The sequence below is a fragment of the Pollicipes pollicipes genome, unplaced genomic scaffold (assembly GCF_011947565.3).
Source record: "Pollicipes pollicipes isolate AB1234 unplaced genomic scaffold, Ppol_2.1 Scaffold_7231;HRSCAF=8579_pilon_pilon_pilon, whole genome shotgun sequence".
In the NCBI taxonomy this organism is placed as follows: Eukaryota; Metazoa; Arthropoda; class Thecostraca; order Pollicipedomorpha; family Pollicipedidae; genus Pollicipes; species Pollicipes pollicipes.
This window is the reverse complement of record NW_023597034.1, coordinates 46,891,478-46,911,810: the sequence shown is the minus strand read 5'-3', so window position 1 is coordinate 46,911,810 and position 20,333 is coordinate 46,891,478. Positions and strand designations below refer to the sequence as shown.

The window sequence follows — 20,333 nt, the reverse complement described above, 5'->3', positions numbered from 1 at the left end:
CTACTTGATTTTTCAGGATTTCTTCAGCAGCGGCCTTTGGTTAAAAAATAACTTAAAGCCACAGCCGCAGTTAAGTTGGCTGAGACTCGCTGATTAAAAAAAACCTGAAAAATCGAGTGGGATCATTGGTAGACAGTTTTGAATTCACTTCGGCTATTGTTTCGATAAAGGCATGTTAAATATCAACCATATATCAACATAATATCAAGGTCAAATATCAACGCATCTATCTCTCAATTCTCCCATATTTTCTCCGAGGAATGAGGCTATTTCTACTGCCTTATCTATATGAATAATGTTCCTCGCAAATACACTTAGCAACTTATACGATAATGAAGCAAGCATCAGGTATCATAAGCGAGCTCACTTATAACTATTGGTATACTTTAAGTAGAAAAGACTGCTCTAGAGGACAAAATTTCTCTGTTTAGTAAATATGCAGCTAGATGTGTCATTGTTTGACTGCATCATTGTACCCGTTATCGTACCATCGTGTTCCACATTTCTGGAACATTGTATTCGTGTTTCACCCTTCTGGAACATTCCCTTTAAAAATGGTGTTCCTCATCTATTGGGTTTTGCACTGAAATAGCCATCTTGAAGATCATTCGATGCAGTTCCCAGCCCTGTTCTTCAGGCATAAGGGGCTTATGCCTCAGTTTCTAACTACACGTCCGCGAAGACGTGCATATTATTTCAAAGTCACCCTGACATCTACGACAGGATAAAAGCGTTCTTTTAATCCTGCCATTCCATTAGCTTAACGACGATGAAAGCCAAGCAAAATACAATTGTCGACCCGCCCATTTCTGGCCTTCGTGAGCACGATATTCAGACTTAATGGCCGCCAATTGGCTGTCAATAAGTTTTTTGGTCAAATACGACGACAAAAGCAAGCAATGACGTAATGACGGGAATTCTTACTAACGGAGAAAATACCTGCTGCCTGCTTCAATGTCTTCAAAGGCGGAACATTTACCCTAACATCCGTTCAAGAATTAAGTCTGCTGGAGGTGTGTTGGCCGTAATATACGATATCGCCACGGTATGGCTAGTACTCCAGAAATATGATGTGTTCCAGAGAGATCACTGGAAGCGTTCCCGGTGCTTGGACGGGGCGTGGAGCGACGTCATGCTGGAGGACGGAGATACATCTCGACCGTGCCTTTGCTTGGACGACCCGCCATATGGTCTAGTTGTGGAGGGCACTGATGTGTGCGCTGTACGAGACCAGGAGGAGGCATTCCTGCTGTTCGTTCTATACCAGCGCCTCTTCTCACTGAAGTGCTTAGCAAACAACGCACTTTTTGATGGTATTCAATGTGGGATCCAAGAAAAAAGGCAGGCAGGGTCCAAGAGCCCTGAACAGAGACCAGGAGCTGTTGCAAAGGCGCTTTCAGTGGACGAGCGAGCTGATATAAAACGTAGGTTTGTTCGCGCTAAGAGTGCGTGTAATGAATCTGAATTGACACTGTCGCCGGTCCCCGGCACGACCCTTTGTATTTTTCTCGGTTGGAGGCTTGTCAACCCCGGTTACTTGTTAGGTGTTCAACTATAGCGTTTAGGTCTCCTGTGGTCTGTACGTGGCTGGTGATGCCGATCCCTCTGTTTAGTTGCCAGCTGATTTCGCAGTTCGGATGCTCATGTAACCAGGTCGCTATAGTTCATTTTTGTCGAGTTTAAGGGATTTTTCGTCGCGTCAGTCTGACGAATTTGGCCAAGTCTTCATTTGTGGCAAGACTGTTTACCCTTGGGTCAACGTGGTCACTTTGTTGATGCCGGACAGTTTGGTGGGGGTCAGCGTGGCCATATGCGCGGATATAATTTGAAGTGTCGAATCGGAGATGATTTGTAGTTTAACTCCCTGGTCCATGTGTTTTTGTTTTTTTAACTGATTCTGGACAGTTGGGTCAGCTTGTAGCTGATCTCCCACGGTTTGAACGTTTTAAATGTCAAAATACACCTTGACTAGTTCACATGTTGTGTGTGTCTGACCATAGGGAATGCAAGCTGTACGGGTGTGACGGTCGGTTGGCCATATGCATTTAAAGAATGCGAGGTGGGCAGACGCGACCCCATTTACAGAGTGTTTTAATCTTAAGGTATCATCAGCAGGTCAAACGGATACCACTATAATTTCAAAAGTCTCCTGTAAACGAATTTGACACCACTCCCCAAAACGACACCGTACAGTGAAGCGATTTGGCCGCCCCTGCACCGGGTTTTTTTTTGGGGGGGGACGTCCTTTCTTCGGTGTAAAATAACTCCTTGATTTCTCCTTGAAAGGTGTTATCATCATTCTCTAAAACGACACTGTGTAGGGATGCGATTTGGCTGACCCTGCACATGGGGTTTTTGGGTGTAATTTTGTTTTCCAGTGCAGCAGGTTTGACGACCGCGTTATTAGCCAGCTGGTGGGTCATGCTTGATCAGCTCGCAGTCCAGATCTACCACAGCTAGACTTCAGCTCGCAGTCCAGATCTACCACCGCTAGACTTCTAGCTTTGGTCTCTGGCCCAGGCAGGAGCCTGTCGAGTCTGGCTGCGACAGAGCACTGAGGTGGACTGCGGACGAGTCCGCCGCGGCCGAAGCACCAGAGCGAGCCTCAGTCACGTGCGGGCAGCGGAAGAGCACTGCTGTAAGAACTGCTTAACTGGGTAAGGGCGAGTGGCCCCGAAAATAAAAACACCCTAGTATTGCCTGAGTCTTGTGTGAAAACGACGAGCATGCATAGGAAACGGAATAATTACATCAGCGTTTTGAAAATAAGCAGGTCTATCGAAAAACACCATGTCGGATTTCGGAGCGCGAAAAGGTCGCAAAGGAGGATTGCAGGAATAAACACGGGAATACAGTCGACCCGTTGGGACATTCGGGCCAAAAGAACGGAGTGTATGCAACCTTTGCATTTAGGCGGAAAAAGCGATAAATACAGGTTGATCACCAAAAATAGAAGGAAAATTACGCAGCTCTTCCTCATTATTTAGAGAACGCAGACACCAAGTTTTGGTGCAATACCAGTTGATAGTAGGCAAAGTCAACAGGCAGAATTATGAGGACCTCCTAAAAATTGTGAGCCAGGCAAGCCATTTTGCCCCATTTCGTGTCTACGCGTGGTGATCCCCTTTACATGGTATTGGTGTCTGAACATGGTGGGATCGAATAACTTATGTTGTAAATGACGAAGCTTAAATATGCCAGGAAGTTCTTATTAAACAGAGCTATCAAATACACATTGGTTTTTTGGGGAGAACTGCACGTTGCAAACCTGTACCCGGGGTCACAAGTACATTAGTAGATACAAGTACATGAAAACAGGCTTCTCTGCACTTCGATAGATCCGCCGCTCGCCCTGCAAGAGAGAGTCATAAGCCCGCACAGACGCTGAAACTCGGGGCAAAAATCATTTCGTCACGCATGAGCTTCACCCTGCTCTCCGGCGGAGAAGGGGGTTTACCCGTAAGTCTCACCCGGGTGGGACGTGCCTACCTGGCTGTGTCCCTGACTGCTCCGTCCACGTTAGAGACGATTTTCCACTGATCACTCGCCAATCAAACGCGAGTTTCACGTTACGAGTAATGCACACAGCTCAGAGCATATGGAATATTGCATTACTCACGAATCCATCCACTAATGAGATGAGAATACCTTTACACTCGCTGCTGATAAGCCGCCGCTGCTGATTAGCCTCAACTCCGTCTTATGTTTCAGCATGATGTTTCACTTTTGAAAGACGTTGATCGATTAATTGATTGCAAGCCGGGCAGAATATAGGATAGAAATTACAGTACACGCAATGCGGGCAAATATTAATTTGCTCAGGGAGTTAGATTCGCTTTGGTCTAAGGTGGGAGTGAAAGCTTCCATCGCAAGAAGATCGTGCGGGAGTGGAAAAAATCAATTAACAAAAGATTGAACTTATGAGCTTTTGACTGATACTTCAGCAAACAAAGACATCTATTTCAAGTTGGCATGAACGTAATATGATAGACCTGACAAAACTTCTTTTTTAACATCTTAGGCCATTAAAGTGAAACAGAATACATCAAAACATAATAATTTCATGGCAGTGTAATGAGCATAAAAATTATTGACACCAATTATTTGATGCTGCACTTTGCACTTCCCTTCCACAGCACTCTAAGCACAGAGCAAAGCAAATAAATTAAGTAACAAAATAACAGCAGAAAATTCAACAAGCATAAAACACTCAAACAAAAAACCTCGGACTCATACACATCAGCCCATTACCAAGTCAAGCACAATAGACATACCTCTGGGTTCTCTTAAGATGGGGTCAGGGAAAACAAACATTTTGTCACTATTTCTTACAAAATACCAATGCTTTTTTCCATGAAAGAAGCCTAATTATGCCTAACCTAAAGAGGCCTTACTCCATCACATCCTGTCTGACCTGTTTGTATCACAGCAGCAGTTGTGAGTTACTGATTCTTGCACAATTCCTTTTGCCTCTTGCCATGCACTTAACCAACTTAACTTATCTTAGAGTAGCCCATATGTTGAACATCATCTCAACTCACCTGTCTGTTGACGGCAGCACTTGTGATAAAAACATGATAAAGGTAATATTTGGATGCTTTCAACTTGCATTTTTGTTCAGTTTATTTGTGTATGCTTGTTGCCATCAGACAAAGTTGACAGCACACGAATCAAAACATCTGAAATCCCTTTGAACAACTTATTTTGATAGCTATGGTTGACCTATGTCAAGGGGAATAATGAGTATGCTCCACAAAACAATCTCTCTTTTCCAAAAGGAGCATAACTTTTAGATGACCATGCCAGTATTGCTGCTTGCCTTTTCAGCCGCAGCAAAGGCATCTATTTGGCTTGTTTATTTGTATTTAATGACATAGTTTGAGGTGTTGGCTTTACCTTTTAAATGGGGTGGTCCGACTTTTTGTTACATACTAACATTTAACTCATCTTATAATTACTATGCAGCTTAGAGTATGCCTGCGTTAAAAATCTAGTGCATATATACAGTACAGTCATTTACCAGTCAGCAAACCATGTCAACTATAGAAAACATCTGGTTAAAACAGTCATGAGGCACCACTTCAAGAAATTTTGGGGAAATAATCAAGAATATGGAACAAAATAAGCCCATTGCATACCTTGTGGGATCATTATTTGTCTTGGGATAAAACTCGATGGGTTAAAACAGAAAATGTCTAACTCTAGTTACCAATCATGCGTTGATAGCAGGTAAGGTGAGCAATTACTTGGTCCACAGGAGACTTACTGGCTACTTCCTGCTCACCAAAAAAAAGTCAGCACCTTTTGCGTGGTCTGCTGGCAGGCATTCATCCCACTCGCCCCCCCCCCCCCGCCCCCCAAATATAAATATCAATCATGCCCACCAACCTACGAGATTAAAATGCGGAACAAGTAAGAGGTGTGCATGATATACATCTCCAGAGGGCAGACTTTCGCCATCAAACACTTCTGCGTTGGCTGCGTCAGGCCTGTCCCAAAGCTCTGTATGGCAGCATTAGGATAGCCTTGTCATGTAGCCTGGTAAGTTAGACACTCGATAGACTTATATTTATAATTATTGAGCACCGCCATGAACAAAAAAAGGTTAACCTAGCGTTTGGCAGGGCAAAAATGGCGGTAAAAATAACTTCCGTGGTTCAGATTGTCTCCCTCATTCCCTGTGAATTTTTCGCCCTTGGGTGCATATCAAACAAGTTTGGGCGGCTGGCGCATTGATCCAATTTACGTTGAAATATGTACAAGTCTGCAGCTGGAGCATCTTGCAGAGAAATTGGTTAACATTTTAAGCAGCAGTTGGTACCCTAAAGGCAACAAAAAAGGAAGGAAGAATAAAGTGGTGTTGATATCACGCTCGTATGATATCAAGAAAAACAAAAGTAGTTTGATAAATATAAAGACTGATACTTTTCTGGCAAAATGTTGTTATCAACTGATTTGACTTAAAATCTGTTAACATGAGTGCCCAAATGGCGATAATCATCCTGCAAATTTAATTTCGATGACATTTCTTGCGTTTTTCACTCCTGCGTTTACGGAGTGATGCAATTTAGTGTTCAGGTTTCCTCGAGAAAAAATAAATGCGGCGAGTAAATTATCTACCAGGCCTTGCTGGTATTTTCATCAGGCTCTGCTTTCGTGGTGTGGTGGTGAGACCAAAAAAATAGGGGAGGCATGAAAACCTTGCGTTCGGCACACAGCTGCCGATTGGGATGCATTTTGTAAACAAAACAAACTTCATGCGTGCAAGCGGCTGGAGTCGCTGGGGTTCTTGGGCTTGGAGGCACCTGGCGTTCTTGCTCTGTGCATAGATAGACATGATTCACATGTAGGTGAGGCAGGACATAGGCATAGGTGTCCAGGTTCTGTGGAGCCTCGTTCATGCTTGGTGGTTTCAAGTGAGCTCGGTTTTCGATGACATCTGAAAACCTCAGAAAGGGAAATAAGGGTTTGGCATGTGTGATTAGACAATGTCAGGGAGGAGTAAAATTTCACTTAAAATATGGGGAAAAGGAGTGAAAAATTCCTCCTCTTAGGGTGTTGCTTTACACCCAAAGCCGGCAATTCTAGGACACTGGTTTTGTTTGTCTAAGCCTAACTTGCCAGCCTAAGTAATTGGTTGAGCATCGCAGCCTGAGAGCTTACATATTGAATCGTTGGTATAACCCGAAGTAAATAATCTGCATTGCAGCATAAGAGCTTAAGTACTGTAGCATTGGTAACATAATCCGTATGTGGTGCTCAATTGAGGTGTTGCTGGGAATCAATCCCCCAGCGAAACGAATCCCGAGAAATAAAACCTTGGTGACACGAAGTAATGCCGACAATGTCAACGGATCTCGACCGCGAAAAATATTAGGGTATATTACCTTAAAATTCAGATTGAAAGCTCAGCTGATATCCTGATTTTACAGTTATGCTGCAATTACTGCTATCCAATAACTGCACTCCATGAATTGGCACCATAACGTTCAATCTGTAGAGAAAGAGATCTCTTGTGCTCCTCTAGTATTTCACCTCCGTAGATATTTATTTCGTGTCTCTGTCTGCATTTCGACGTTATTTGCGTTACAGCTCTGAAAATTTAGATAAGTGATGTTTTTGATCGAACGCTCCCGGTAGCCGACGCGCTCGTAAAAACAACTATCATCAAAGCGTGAGCATTTAGTCTGGGCTCCTCCCAGACCAGGGAAAAAACAAGCCCGATAGGTATTTTAACAAAGGAACGGACGTACCGGCCAGTGCCAGGTGCATGATGAAGAAGTTGGTCCTGGACTTCCTCGACTTGGCCGACACCAGGCTGACCAGCAGGAGCGAGTTGGCGCACACGATCACGGCGAACATGATGCAGAGGAATGTGAGCTGCTCCACCTGGGGACGAAACGGCTTCACCTGAAGGACAGCTGACTGCAAGGAAGCCCCGCTAGTAGCAAAGTCATGCTGCGCTTGCCAACTCAGGCACCACGCCTCGTTCGGGCATCATACTTCTGAGCATGCGATAGTGCTGCGTGGTGACATTTGAGCGGCTTCATACGCGTTGAGCGCCTGAAGGGGCGTAGGACGAGAGCGAGACGTCAACGGGCGTGCAGTTGTCAGCTGTCATCGTGTAGATAACGCCGAAAGCTAGGCTAATGGAGCATGACACGTTTGGCAGCCGATGTCCCTGGGCTCGATCAATGCGCGGGTTCTGGACAATTTGACAGGCGGAAGCTCACTGATGTAGCATTCCTGCTAACACATGAATAAACGGTTTGAAAGCGGGTGGCCACGAGTCTGGTCACGTTCGGTAATTGAATCAATGAAGGTCATATATTCAACGGTTTTGTCAACATTTTTGGCAACCCTGATCAAAGGTTTGCAAAATGACAATAATTTGGGCGGATGCTTGTCACAGCAAACAGGATTACGCGGATGCATGTCCTTCATGCTCAGTCTCGTACGGTATCGCCGGCAGCGTCTGGTATTAGGGATCAGATAGATTTCCAGCAACGCGGCGTTCGCCGCTTCCCGGTCAATCACTGGCGCACTGGCATCTGGGAAGAAAGGCTTTGGTATCTCAAAGTGGATTGCAACCGGTGCATTCGTCAAAAATGTGCAGACATGTTCACGTTTTTTTTTGTCAGCTGGCTGGCTGATAAGATCTGACATCAATCCCGAACAGCGCGCTGTAGCGGATGGCTCCAAGATTTGCACGACTCAGCGTTCTGCCGTCGGCACCCATTGATGCATCTTTTGAGGACATGATTGTGCGTTTCCTTCCTGTAAGCATAAGTTAGTTTAGTGTCACTGCGATGCCGATTCGTCGAGCTCTGGACCCGGTTTTGAGCTACGTACCGCCATTGTTATTGCAAGTTCAAAATTATACCTTTTCAGCTATTCCAAAAGAAGAGTGAAATATTGCAGGACGGACATACTTGGTCAAACCGTTCAAGCGCATATCCCTACCAATTTATACAGCATGGCTGTTGAAGACTGACGCTTCTTGCAAATACTACCTGGACCTTCGATTAGTGACTGTAAAAGTGCTAGCTTCTAGAAAGCATAGCAGTCGGGAGGCTCAAGCAAAACATTATACCAGGGTTAAAAATACGCATGTGACTCACAATTCTCTCGAACGCGAGGCCCCTTCGCTTCGAAGTTAGCAATACGATGTTACCAGTTTCCTTACGCACTTAACGGACAAAGAAAACACTTTGCCTCAGACGTTTGCAAAACTTTTTGAATGCATTTTTGTGCTTGCCTACAAAATAATGATATGCCCGTTTGACCTTTGCAGAGTACTGAACGCAAAAAAGCCTCAGATTGTTGTTTCATCGATCTTGTACTGCAAAGCATGTAACCTTTGCTTAATACGTGAGATTTCAAAACCCACAAGTCCTCGTTGTACTAAAACAGCCAGTTCCGCTTCGATTGAAGGGATGCGGGGACATCCTCAGCAAAATACAGTTGCTGACCTCATAGAAGTAAAAGTTGTCGAAGTGGGTGGAGTTGCCGTCGCTGGTGTTGACGCTCCCGTTGGCGTACGCCAGATCCGGCACCTCCACCGTCGTCGGGCCATCAGAGCCGGTCGGCGGGGGTACGGAGCCGGTCGGCGAGGGTACGGAGCCGGTCGGCGAGGGTACGGAGCCGTTCATCACACTGCGGCGGCCTGGGGGCCCCGGTGTGCTTCAGCCGACGCGAGATCCGGGTCTCAGCCGACGCGAGATCGGGTCTCAGCCGATGCGAGATCAGGTCTCAGCCGACGCGAGGTCCGGTTCTCAGTCGACGCAAGATCGGGTCTCAGCCGACACGAGATCCGGGTCTCAGCCGACGTGAGATCAGGTCTCAGCCGACGCGAGATCCGGGTCTCAGCCGACGCGAGATCCGGGTCTCAGCCGACGTGAGATCAGGTCTCAGCCGACGCGAGATCCGGGTCTCAGCCGACGCAAGATCGGGTCCCAGCCGACGCGAGGTCCGGGTTTCAGCCGACGCGAGATCGGGTCCCAGCCGATGCGAGATCCGGGTCTCAGCCGACGCGAGATCAGGTCTCAGCCGACGCGAGATCTGGGTCTCAGCTGACGGGAAATCCGGGTCTCCGCGCGGTCATCAGACCAGCCAGGCCAGTCGCCCGTCGAACGGTCTGGCACCAGAGGCTACCCTGCCGATGTGGAGCCTGGGCCTGGAACGCACAGGCATATGGCGTCATTAGTGAGACCACACAGAACGGCACAGATTGAGGTTGATCACACACATCACACAGTCTGGGTTTTTTAACCCGCATCCGGCCGGGGGGGGGGAGGGGGGCGGGGAGGCGGGAATTCACTTCCCCTCAGCAGGTTTTACTAGCACAGGTAAAAAATAAGCCCTCTCAGCGGTACGAAATTTCCGGTATACGTTCATTCATAAATTCGGCATCCGTTGTGTAATTTTGAAGCTTTGACCTACGAAGATCAGTGACGTATGTCAGCTCAAAGAGGTCAACCTCTAAGAAAACTGACCACACAACTTTTTTGTAGGTTAGTTACCGTTGTTCAAGGTTGTTATAGTAATAGAACTTCACAGTATCTACAAGTTGTAACTTTCAGATTTTGAGGGGAAAATATGAGGTCAGTGATCTGAAGTCAGATCGATTTTTGCTACTTTTCGTAAATAATGCAAATTTACAGGTACTTTTGTTTATTATTGGTGTTCGATTATGGCGAAAAGAGTACGAACTTGCATGCATGGCCATCACTTGACCACAGACCATAAGGCTTTGGCCCAGGTCATAAACAGTTTCTTGGGGTGCCTTTTGCAAAACACATGCCGAGCTCAAAATGCCCAGCTTCAACACGTACTGTTGGACGCAGAATTCAACTTCTTCACTAAAAACATGTCGTGATATTATTTTGAGGCGCAATGACGTCAAAATTGGTCACGTGAAGGCATCCTAGGTAATATACGGTTATTCAAGATCAATAGCCGTTGCTTTCAGTATCGGCGAGGCCAGACGGACGAGTGCAACGCGTGTGACCATCTCCTTTTCGTGTCTCTGAAGCTGTGACGTCTTTTTTCACACATTAACGTACCTGGTCTCAGTTTGTTACAAATACGCTGTCAAGCGTTGAAGGGACTAGGTATAACGTAGAACTCAGCTATGCGATCTTGAATGCATGCATACGTAAAATACAGTATTTCTGATCACAGAAAAAAACAACATTATACTGGTCATGTAGACCCGGTTAGCAACTACGATTTGCTTCATTGCTTGCTTTATAACTTCGACCCAAGTTGACCTAAGATGACCTGAAGGTCACCCATGAGTGGTATTTTTGTGTGCGGAATATTTTTGTCACACAGCTGCATCCAATAAAATAAGGTTAGCCAAAAGCACGTTGTAAATAAAAGCACATTGTAAGCACGTTGTTTCTTGTAAGCTACTGGTATACCAACTTTAAACAACGACCTTATCTGATCTGATTCATGTGGGGGAGCAGAAATGGTTCACATGTACTCAAACGGCTTTAACGTTTATTTCCGTGCTCTCAAAATTCGTCTTGACACGTTAACATAGCTTTTAAATGCATCTATCAGAACGACCGTTTTTTCACCTTTTCGCGACTTCTGATTACCTCACATTTGGCCCAAGGTCAAACATTTTGTGTGCATTCATGATCTGACGAGACCATCATAATGGTATCTTTATTTTTTGCCTCATACGGCGTCTGCAAGTTGGCCGAATTAACGGCATCCCGCATTTTGGTAGGAAACCAAAATGGTGACGTCGTGCGTGTAAAATGGGCGTAAATGATGGCGTTCTACCTTACTTGAGTTCGAATTCTGACATCCCACATTCAAAGCTAGACAATTTTGTGCCGTAAGCATGTGCATCAAAGTATTGCAACAACGTAACGCACCAAATCATGAGTATCATTTATTTACGGTCCGATAAGTTAAACGTCGGGAGTTCTCACATTGACATCAGTTAGAACAACCAGCAGGGGCTACGTCGTTTCGCTATCGATCACCCTTATCTCTAGACAGGCAAGGCAAAGATCAACATGAACCTCAGCAGCGGTTCGTCTGATCAGTATCAAAGTGGCACAAAATAAATTGCCTCGTTAGGATGACAAGCTGCATGCTCGCATGGGTCTGATCTAGCCCCATTAATTAACCCTGAAGCACGTGGCCACGGTGTGCGGTGCTGAATCAGCCTCCGACGATATCAGCAGTTATTGTCAAAACATTCGAGATGGTGCTCTGAAAGATTACGATTTTCCCCGTTAGCAATTCTGCACCATCTGGCAAAAGTTGAGCACTCTGCGTCATCCAGAAGTACCCCCGCGAAAGGCTGCAGGGGTGTATTGCGTGGAGGTTGGGGCGGAGCAAGGCGCATGCTCCCCTTGGGAAATTTGTGGATGCGTTAACCCTCTCCCTGATAGGGGGGGGGGGGAGGGGGCGGGGGAGCGATAGCGATGAAACGCGCTTAAGTTATCTGAGGATACTTTTCCGGCATTAGACACGGGGCATACATTTGGGAAAAATTTTTCAGTAAGACACGGGGCATATCTCTGGGGCTTGCGCGTGTCCAACACCACAAACGTGTCCGTAGCATTTCTGCTTTCGGAGCGGCGGTAATTTTTAGGAACACTACATGGCGTTCAACGGCCTGCGCGGGCGGTGGGCGGCAACCGACAATGCCGCGGACCGCGCGCGGCGGGCCGACATTCCTCGTTTGAAGTTATAGCTTTGCTGATTCAGAATATTGACTTAGATGTTTGTTAGCGGACAACAAGATCTAGCAAAATGACGAGTGACTTAGCATAATTTCTTGCACATTCAGTGAACAATAAATGGAACACACTATGTATTCTTGCTTAATCTCGATGGTCTGCAAGTTCCATGTAATTCAGTCCTGGCATCGATTCGAAATAATATATTTTGGAATAAATCTGCGTTTCTCGGCACTGAAGTACGTCGAAGAACTCAAAACCTACGGCGCCACACGCAGCCGGAATCCATTCCATTCACCGCGAGTGAAGAGCTTCAGGTGATTCGGCTAAAGCACAGCGCTGGGCGAGCTCAGTCACAGTCGGTCTGGTGCGATAGTTCGCAAGAAGCGCTGCTGGCGCGATTCGCCGGAGGTTGCTGGCCGGCGGCGTGGCAGCACGCTGCGGTGGGACGGCGTCGGACAGCCGTCCAGGTCAAGCACTCAACCCCGGGGTCAAACGGAGCACTACAATGCGGAGATGTTAGCGGCCGCCGCTACGCCTTGGGCCGGGATATCACCTCCCATTCGCCTGTGTGGTGACAAAACACGGCGTCTCTGGTATGGAGGTCGTACTCATACTGCAGACAACGCCAGGGAGGACGCAAGTGATGCCTGTATTGCAGGTCGGAGCGTCAGCCCGCATTTTTAGAGGCGCCGGCCGGCGGCTGTCGTCTGCCACCGCCAGATCCGTGGACAGCAGGCGGGTTTATGGACGCCGTCCGTTTGGCCCGAGCCGACCCGACAGGGCCGGCACCGTCTCTCGGAACGAGTTGGGCAGCGGCCGACATGACCTCAGGAGGGGAGAGAAAGGGAGGCAGGGGAGAGGGAGGAGGGGAAAGAGAAGGAGAGGTAACATCACGATCGGGGGATCTCTGTACTTAAACAGACCTTCACGAGACTTGCAAATGCACGTCTTTTGAGAGGCTTCTTATCCCAAAGCGACATGTAGCGCTTTGCTACGCCTCTCGTATTCGACCGTGGCACCCTTCAGGGCATGGCTGACCTATGACCGGGCTATCTCGAACTTCCAGCCAGCGCTTCCGTTGCGTTGTTTTGCAGTGACGGCGTGGGTGGGGTAACGCCGGCCAAGCCAATTTTCCCGGCCGGCCGAGCCTTTTCGGCATGGAACGTTTGTCCTCTTCGCTGTAAAGTTGCCAACACACCACAAACATTAGATCTTGGCAACCCAAATGACTCGCAGCTCCTCAGATAACGACTTTTGGGTATCCTTAATTTTTCTGCACAACCTTCGCGGGAATGCCGTGGGCATCTTGTTTGGGGTTCAAACTCATTACAAACAGGCGATTGCACTGTGGCATTCGTTGCTCGCATTTATAAGAAAACAAATCGACCGCAAAAGTAGGTAGAGCTCAGGCGCGAAGCGTTATTTCAAATAGTTGCAAACGTATTAGGTAACGAAGTTTGCATTCATGCAGTCATTTCAAGTTACTTATTTAGTTTGGGTCCGGACAAAATCAGAACAAGTCTCACGGTTCGCTCGTGCCGATGTGACCAAAAGTGCATCATTTGCCCCTAGCGCGGTCCGCACAACCTGAATACCGGCAGCTGATGCTGTTTACACGCCGCTGGCCTGTGTCAGTCTCAAAACAAAATCTAAAAACAAAATCTCCAAAAGGTGTTGCGATTGAAGTTGTGTTGTGACTGTCTCGAAAGTAAGGTCTATTATGTCGGCCCATTAGGTGATACAAATGATTAATGCAATGAGAATATACAACGATATAGTGGTGGGGCCCTGGGCGCGTCACTTATGAAAATACGTGGCATGGAAAAGTTCGAAACTAAGTTTCCTCGGATAAGGCTGATGCCCCAGAAGCTATTGATGAACTCCTTTGACATTATAATCACTAAGGTCGCTTGGGGTTTCAAACACTATTTCCCCATAGAGCTGCTCCCAGCGAAGTTTTAAGAGACTGCGTTGTCAACTAGCATAATGAAGCGAATGGAGACCTGTCATATAATGTATGGATCAAATTGGAAGCTAGAAGCTGAACACCTTGTCGATCCATAGTGAGGACAAACGCATGATTTCCTTGACGCGTAAATGCTTACCTCAGTAATCTGTCATCCATCTTCCGGTGGTCTTAGTACGCTACAACGCACCGAGATACAACTGCCTCAAACGGAATACCATTCAGCTATTCTGCCTTATGGCACGGGCTGCACGGATTTCAAGCAAACCGAAAAACAGACGTTGCACCCATAGCAGTAACAAGTTAGCTTTAAATTGGCGTAAGGTCGACGCCATTTCGCATGTCTGTAAGAAACAGTGAGATGTTTGCTACTGCGTTATCGAAACGATGACTCACTGCAGAAACATGCTCTCACAACGGGTCCAAAAGAACTCCGGGATGAGCCGGGAGCCCTGAACGGAGCCGGGTGTCAAGGAAAGACACAAGAGGTCAGGAAAGAATCAAAGTTTGTTGACGAGCCCAAAGCCAGCGCAGACCGTCAACATAGTGAGATGTGCGACAATTCGCGATAACAGTAGCTCATCCGCCACATGCGCTTGCTCCAGCATTAAACAAACCCTTCAGAACGCATTTCAGAAGGAGGAAAAACCCATGAATGGATGGCTATCTCACCCAGAAACTATACAAGGCAGGGGATCGAGCCGGTCTGCGTAACAAATGCTAACCCAAATCAATATACACGTGAGCAAAATCGCACACCCAGTAATCTCGCTGTCACATCTCGGCGTAGAACTCATACAGCAGAAGACATCAAAACTGGTAACACCAACTTCTAAAGCATGCGCTCAGCTTGAAAATATTATATGAATGTTGACTTTGCATCAAAATTTCAAGGCATGTTTGATTGTGTCGGAATGAAAGGCACATGTTGAGTTACGTTCGTAAGAACCAAGACATTCAGTACCCTATTTCGGTAAAACGCTTAGCATCCTGGTGGATATAAGGTAACAAGATATTCGTGCCACCGAAAATATCCCTTCCTGCGTGCATTTCGTAGCCTCAAAGTTCGCATACATTATTTTGGTAAATCTCGTAATAGTTTAAGCCTTCGCCGCTCATTTCCGATTGTTATTTGCCTTGCCTTGTCACATCCCCAGCCTTGTCCAAACATGATCTCCTTTAGTTGATATTAATGTTTTAGTGTGAGACCGTTTTAGGACCGCGCGATATGGGCACTAAAGGTGCCATTTTCTGGAAGCCCTTGTCCAAAGTCAAATCCAAACTCCAAGGATGGATCAGCTGTCTACCCAAAAAATATCGAAAAATCAGGATGTCCAACAATCATTTTGTTGTTTAAATATCAGGTAACTGCTTCTTACAATCAATATCCCCATATAGTAATCACGTCGCTGCGTTCACTCCCTCAATAAAAAGAAAGAAAATGATTGCGGGTAAGTTATGTGTATCGAAGGTTTTCATGAGGGCATTCACAACTTAAATTTCACATCGATGTACGATAGGCTTGACGATCACCAAGCTCGACGACGCCAGCTTAGTCCGATGCTGAATGATAATGAATCATAACAAGGTAAGAGACGAATATTACTGGCTCTCCTGAAGACATTAACATCTATGGCAATAATTAAATACATTTTTGACGTTTTCAAAAAGTAGTACTTCCTTGTGTACTCTAGTGACAAGTTTATTTTCCAGAATCAAATAGCTTTAGAAACTAGAAGCAGTTATATAATTCAGATGCGTTCCAATCTGCGACACAACCTAGCAATATCGGCTGCCAAAAATATCCCAGGGACTGTTTGCCCTTGCCCATCCAATATAAAAATTGGCTCCAACAATTTTACAGGCGCGCTCGCTTTCGACAATTGTTCAGAACTATATAACAGAATAAAAATTTTAAAACCTGCATAAAAATGCGGACCCTGAAGTCGCATACCAAAGACGTTTTGTCACGTTTTGAACGACCGGCGAGGCTTGCAGGGAGTTGCCCTCACACCAGCCCAAAGTTTGCCCTGAGCCAGTTCGTTCTGAACGTTCGGAATCTCCTGAACGCCACAAACACCTGTTGCTTTCGTCGCCTGCTCGCTGTGTGCATATTTCACGGCGAGTGCTTGTCTGGGGGGGGGGGGGGAGGGGCACACGTAGGTGAGTGGGGCGGCCAATGGCAGCCGTGCGGGGCGGCGACAGCGCCGTGGGATCGGTCGCATCCGCGCGACCTGACCGCGCCGGCACGTGCGGCTGCCGGCACGCCTAATGGTCTCAACAGCGTAACAGGAGAGGTGCCCAAACAGGCGGCGGTGGCTGATCCGCGCTCGCCGCCGTTCTGTGAGCGCGGGCTGGGCCGGTGGGGGAAGGGGCAGGGGAAGGCAGAGCGGCCAGGTTGGGTCGGGCCAGAGGGGCCGGGCGACCAGGCCAGAGGCGCCAGGCTGGGCCGGGCCAGGACCGGACTGGCCTCGCCGGCGCCTGGAGTCGGGCGGACGAGCCGTTCCATCCTGGGTGCGGTAGCTCGCGTGCCTCCAGAGACATCACCGCACTGTTCACACGCAGTGTGCTGGTAAAGAAGAACAGTTTTGCTTTCTTTCAGAGGAATTCAGGTTTGTTCAAGTTCCCAAGGGACCAAACTGCAGTTGCCGGGCCCCATGCATTAGGTCCCCGGCTACCCAGATCCGTGTCAGCGCGACATTGCTCTTCAAAACACATCTAACATCCCGCATGATGGTGGAGAACCCATTTTCCTTCAGCTGTAAGAGATAATGGGGGGCCCTTGGAAGTTCTCAGATTCAGACAGCCGTGTAAATACAGAGCTGCGACAACACCTTTTCACAGACACAAGCAATTTCAAGGACTAGCTAATAAATCGAAATTCAGCAAATCAAGATAACGTCGTTTCCATGGGCGCGAATAGCGCACGTTCAGGCAGAAAGTGAAGAGCACATGAACATCAGCACTCAGCACTTAAGCATTAAAAAACACCACTGAGCCCAGTAAATGAGCGACGAATGCATGTATGCATAGTTTTGCTTGCATAATGCGAGGAGCAATCTCTCGAGACTGCCTTCGAGAAGCCATTGTACAAAAACGCGCATTTATGTTGTCTTAAAAGGAAGCTCATGCCTAAGTTGCTACTGGTGTATAATTTACCAACAAGATTCAAAGTTCATTTCCCGGAGGATTGCTTGATGATGCACGTGGTCGTTTCGGGTTGCCACACAGCTGATGTATCAAAAGAAAATTACGTAAAAATGACGGATGATAAGCACAGCCGAGATGATTTCAACTAACTTGCACTAGTAATAGGTGCGTCCAATGCACTGACGGGGAAGCATGTTTGGTGGATACGGGCCACAAACGATTACGTAGTATAGCTGTATGCTTATAGTTAGTTTTATAATTCTGCATATACAGTTCTATAATCTCATCGTTAAAAATATGCAAACGATGGGGTACTGTCATGGATGTAATAGCAGTACAGCATATCGCCCTTGTCTAGTGTGTTAGTATGCACATTATTCCATGCTACATTCAGACCAGCCAGACGAAGATGACAGTCGGACAGTCAGTCCAGCGGCGATTTTTATGATTGTAATGGCCCTACCTTTCTCGGTTTAGGCCAGGCAACTTGTATTGGAGGCTATTCTGCTTCAAAAGGTGACAAAGGCGCCCTCGTAGTTAATTGCTGGAATCCCAGCAGGCTGAACATGGTTAAGCTGTCTGCGTGATTTGTAGACAGTATAGTCGCCTAAACCATGTAGTTGGTCTCAATATTCGCTCTGTTCTGGTTCCGAGATTAATCCTTAACGCTGAAAGAACGTGCCAAACATCTGGATCCCTCGAGTAAGGTTGAAAGTACGCCATGCTGCAAAGCACATCAATGCCAACGTCACTGCCCACTTTTTCTCGATAAAATCGCACTGACCCCGCGTCGCTACAGCGTCACTATGACAACACTATGTATAAATACCGTGACCGCATCATATCCAACGCCAGGTCGTCGGTAGCTGGACTCAGTTTCGCTGAGTTACAATGACCGAGTGGTCAGGGTCTTCGGTTTCCACGTGGGGGACCAGTGCCCGCCCCCTAGTGACGTCATTCCAGAGCCATCCCGTTTATGAAACCCACACCACAGTGCATCGCCCCGGGGCCATCTATGAAGTCCACATCACAATGCATCGCCCCGGGGCCATCTATGAAGTCCGCATCACAACGTATCGCCCCGGGGCCATCCATGAAGTCCACATCACAGTGCATCGCCCCGGGGCCATCTATGAAGTCCACATCACAACGTATCGCCCCGGGGCCATTCATGAAGTCCGCATCACAACGTATCGCCCCGGGGCCATTCATGAAGTCCGCGTCACAACGTATCGTCACGGAGCCATCCACGTGTTGCAGTGGGTTAGTGCACGTGCCGGTGTAGGTGGAACGTCCATGCTTCTAGCCTGACTTCGCAAGGAAAGGTACCGAAAAAGTGCAGCCTCTGCCGTCATCAGTGCACAGTGCGTGCGTGCGTACGAACTTGAGTGTGTGTGTGTGTGTGTGTGTGTGTGCCCTTGGCACGAGTCCAACAATGCCCAGCGATGGGGCACCTCATTATATCTTAGAGATAAAGCTGCACAGCATAAGTTGAGGGCGTCTAACCGGGATTGATTTATATGTGATCCCAGCAAATGTTGTTTTTTCATGGATTTGAGACACCATTTATGATTGATTATATATGATCCGGATCTAGATAAGACAGAAGCAATGGCCTCTTTCCCCGCAATTAGTTTTTTCAACAGCGAGCCACAGTTTTCAGAAGTCGCCAACATTCGGGGGATTAAACGAGGAGCAGTTGCCAGCCATTACCAAGATACAGTGCATATCTGAGAAGTAGAATGCGCGAAAAATACGTACGCATACAAACGAATTCAAGTAAACAGATATCACCCGTCACGCTTCATTCAAACATGCCAGTAAGTTCAAGCAAACAGGCATCACACATCACGTATCAATTATACATGTTAACAATTTCAATCAATCGGGCATCACGCATCGCGCATCGGGCATCACCTATGCGTGTAAATAATTTTAAGACAGCGCGCACCGCACATCGAGGGACATATCGCGTTCGCATAATGGGCAATGATGAGTCTTTTGCGTTAAGGGCCGGCCGCCGACTTTTTAGGAGAATACCTTTACTTCTTTTCCTGTCTGGGTGGTACCATGCTTTGCAGATGACTTTGAACTGTAATAGGTGCAAGGGGTTCAACTCGCTAGATTTCAGCCTGAGCGTGTTTTGCCAAAAAAGTCACCAAAAGTGGTGTTCCCTGATTTGTTTGTAGCGTCTCGCAGGAGTTTATTATATCTCAAACGAATAGGGCGCATGGGCTCCCCGACATAGACTATGTCCCTTACATGTTTTTTACACAGTTTACACCTAACTTCGCAAACCACGTTATTTGCATGCAAATCCTTTGAAATCCAGACTTGCACAAATGACGGCTTTTGCCACCAGTACTTCGATATAGAGGATTTTGCCAGATACTTTCTTTAGCTTATTGTTGATTTTTTCGTTTGGTCTTGGCTTATTAGGTTATTGTCAATACCCTGGTCAATACCTATGTCTCATTTATTGGTATAATGTCCCTTGCAAATGCACTCCACGACTTACATTATTTGGGTTTGCGTAGCCTAGAGTGACCCTTTATAGTTTGATTTTACCTTTTTCGCTTTTTCAAGAGCATGGACAATGTGGGTGCGGAGAGGAACGAGGTCATTCCTCTTCAAATTCAAAGGGAATGAACTGTTTGATGGAAACTGGAATTTCATCAATTAAATCCGACACAAATGTAAAATTCAATATCTTTGGTGCAACCGAGGTAGCGTCTCAAATCATGAGGAATACGCATGCATCGCATTACACATGTGTGCATGAGGTGGACACATTTTGAGGTATCTTGGGGAATCGCACACTTGCGCCAGAGCGTGTGCACTGGCAGACACACAAGCACTTCGATCCCCGCCTGCCCATGTGATCCACATGCCAGCGTAACCGTGGACCACAAACAGCCGCCCACCATGTGCAAACAGGTGGTAATAGCAGCGCAGCGTCACCAAGGATCGCCCGTGACCAGCTCTTACCGTGTCAGTGCGCCGCG

General features: G+C 47.0%; 1 protein-coding gene across 2 annotated transcripts in view; it reads right to left on the bottom strand.

Moving 5' to 3' along the window:
- LOC119109722 (cardioacceleratory peptide receptor) overlaps nucleotides 1-20,333 on the bottom strand; it is a 112,083-nt gene that overhangs the window by 35,831 nt on the left and 55,919 nt on the right. For both annotated transcript variants that reach the window (XM_037233462.1, XM_037233463.1), the window contains exons 2-3: nucleotides 8,973-9,676; nucleotides 7,254-7,389 (exon numbers count right to left, since the gene is read on the bottom strand). In XM_037233462.1, the coding sequence (XP_037089357.1) occupies nucleotides 7,254-7,389; nucleotides 8,973-9,152 (316 nt within the window). In that variant the 5' untranslated portion in view covers nucleotides 9,153-9,676. The remainder of the gene's footprint in view (nucleotides 1-7,253; nucleotides 7,390-8,972; nucleotides 9,677-20,333) is intronic.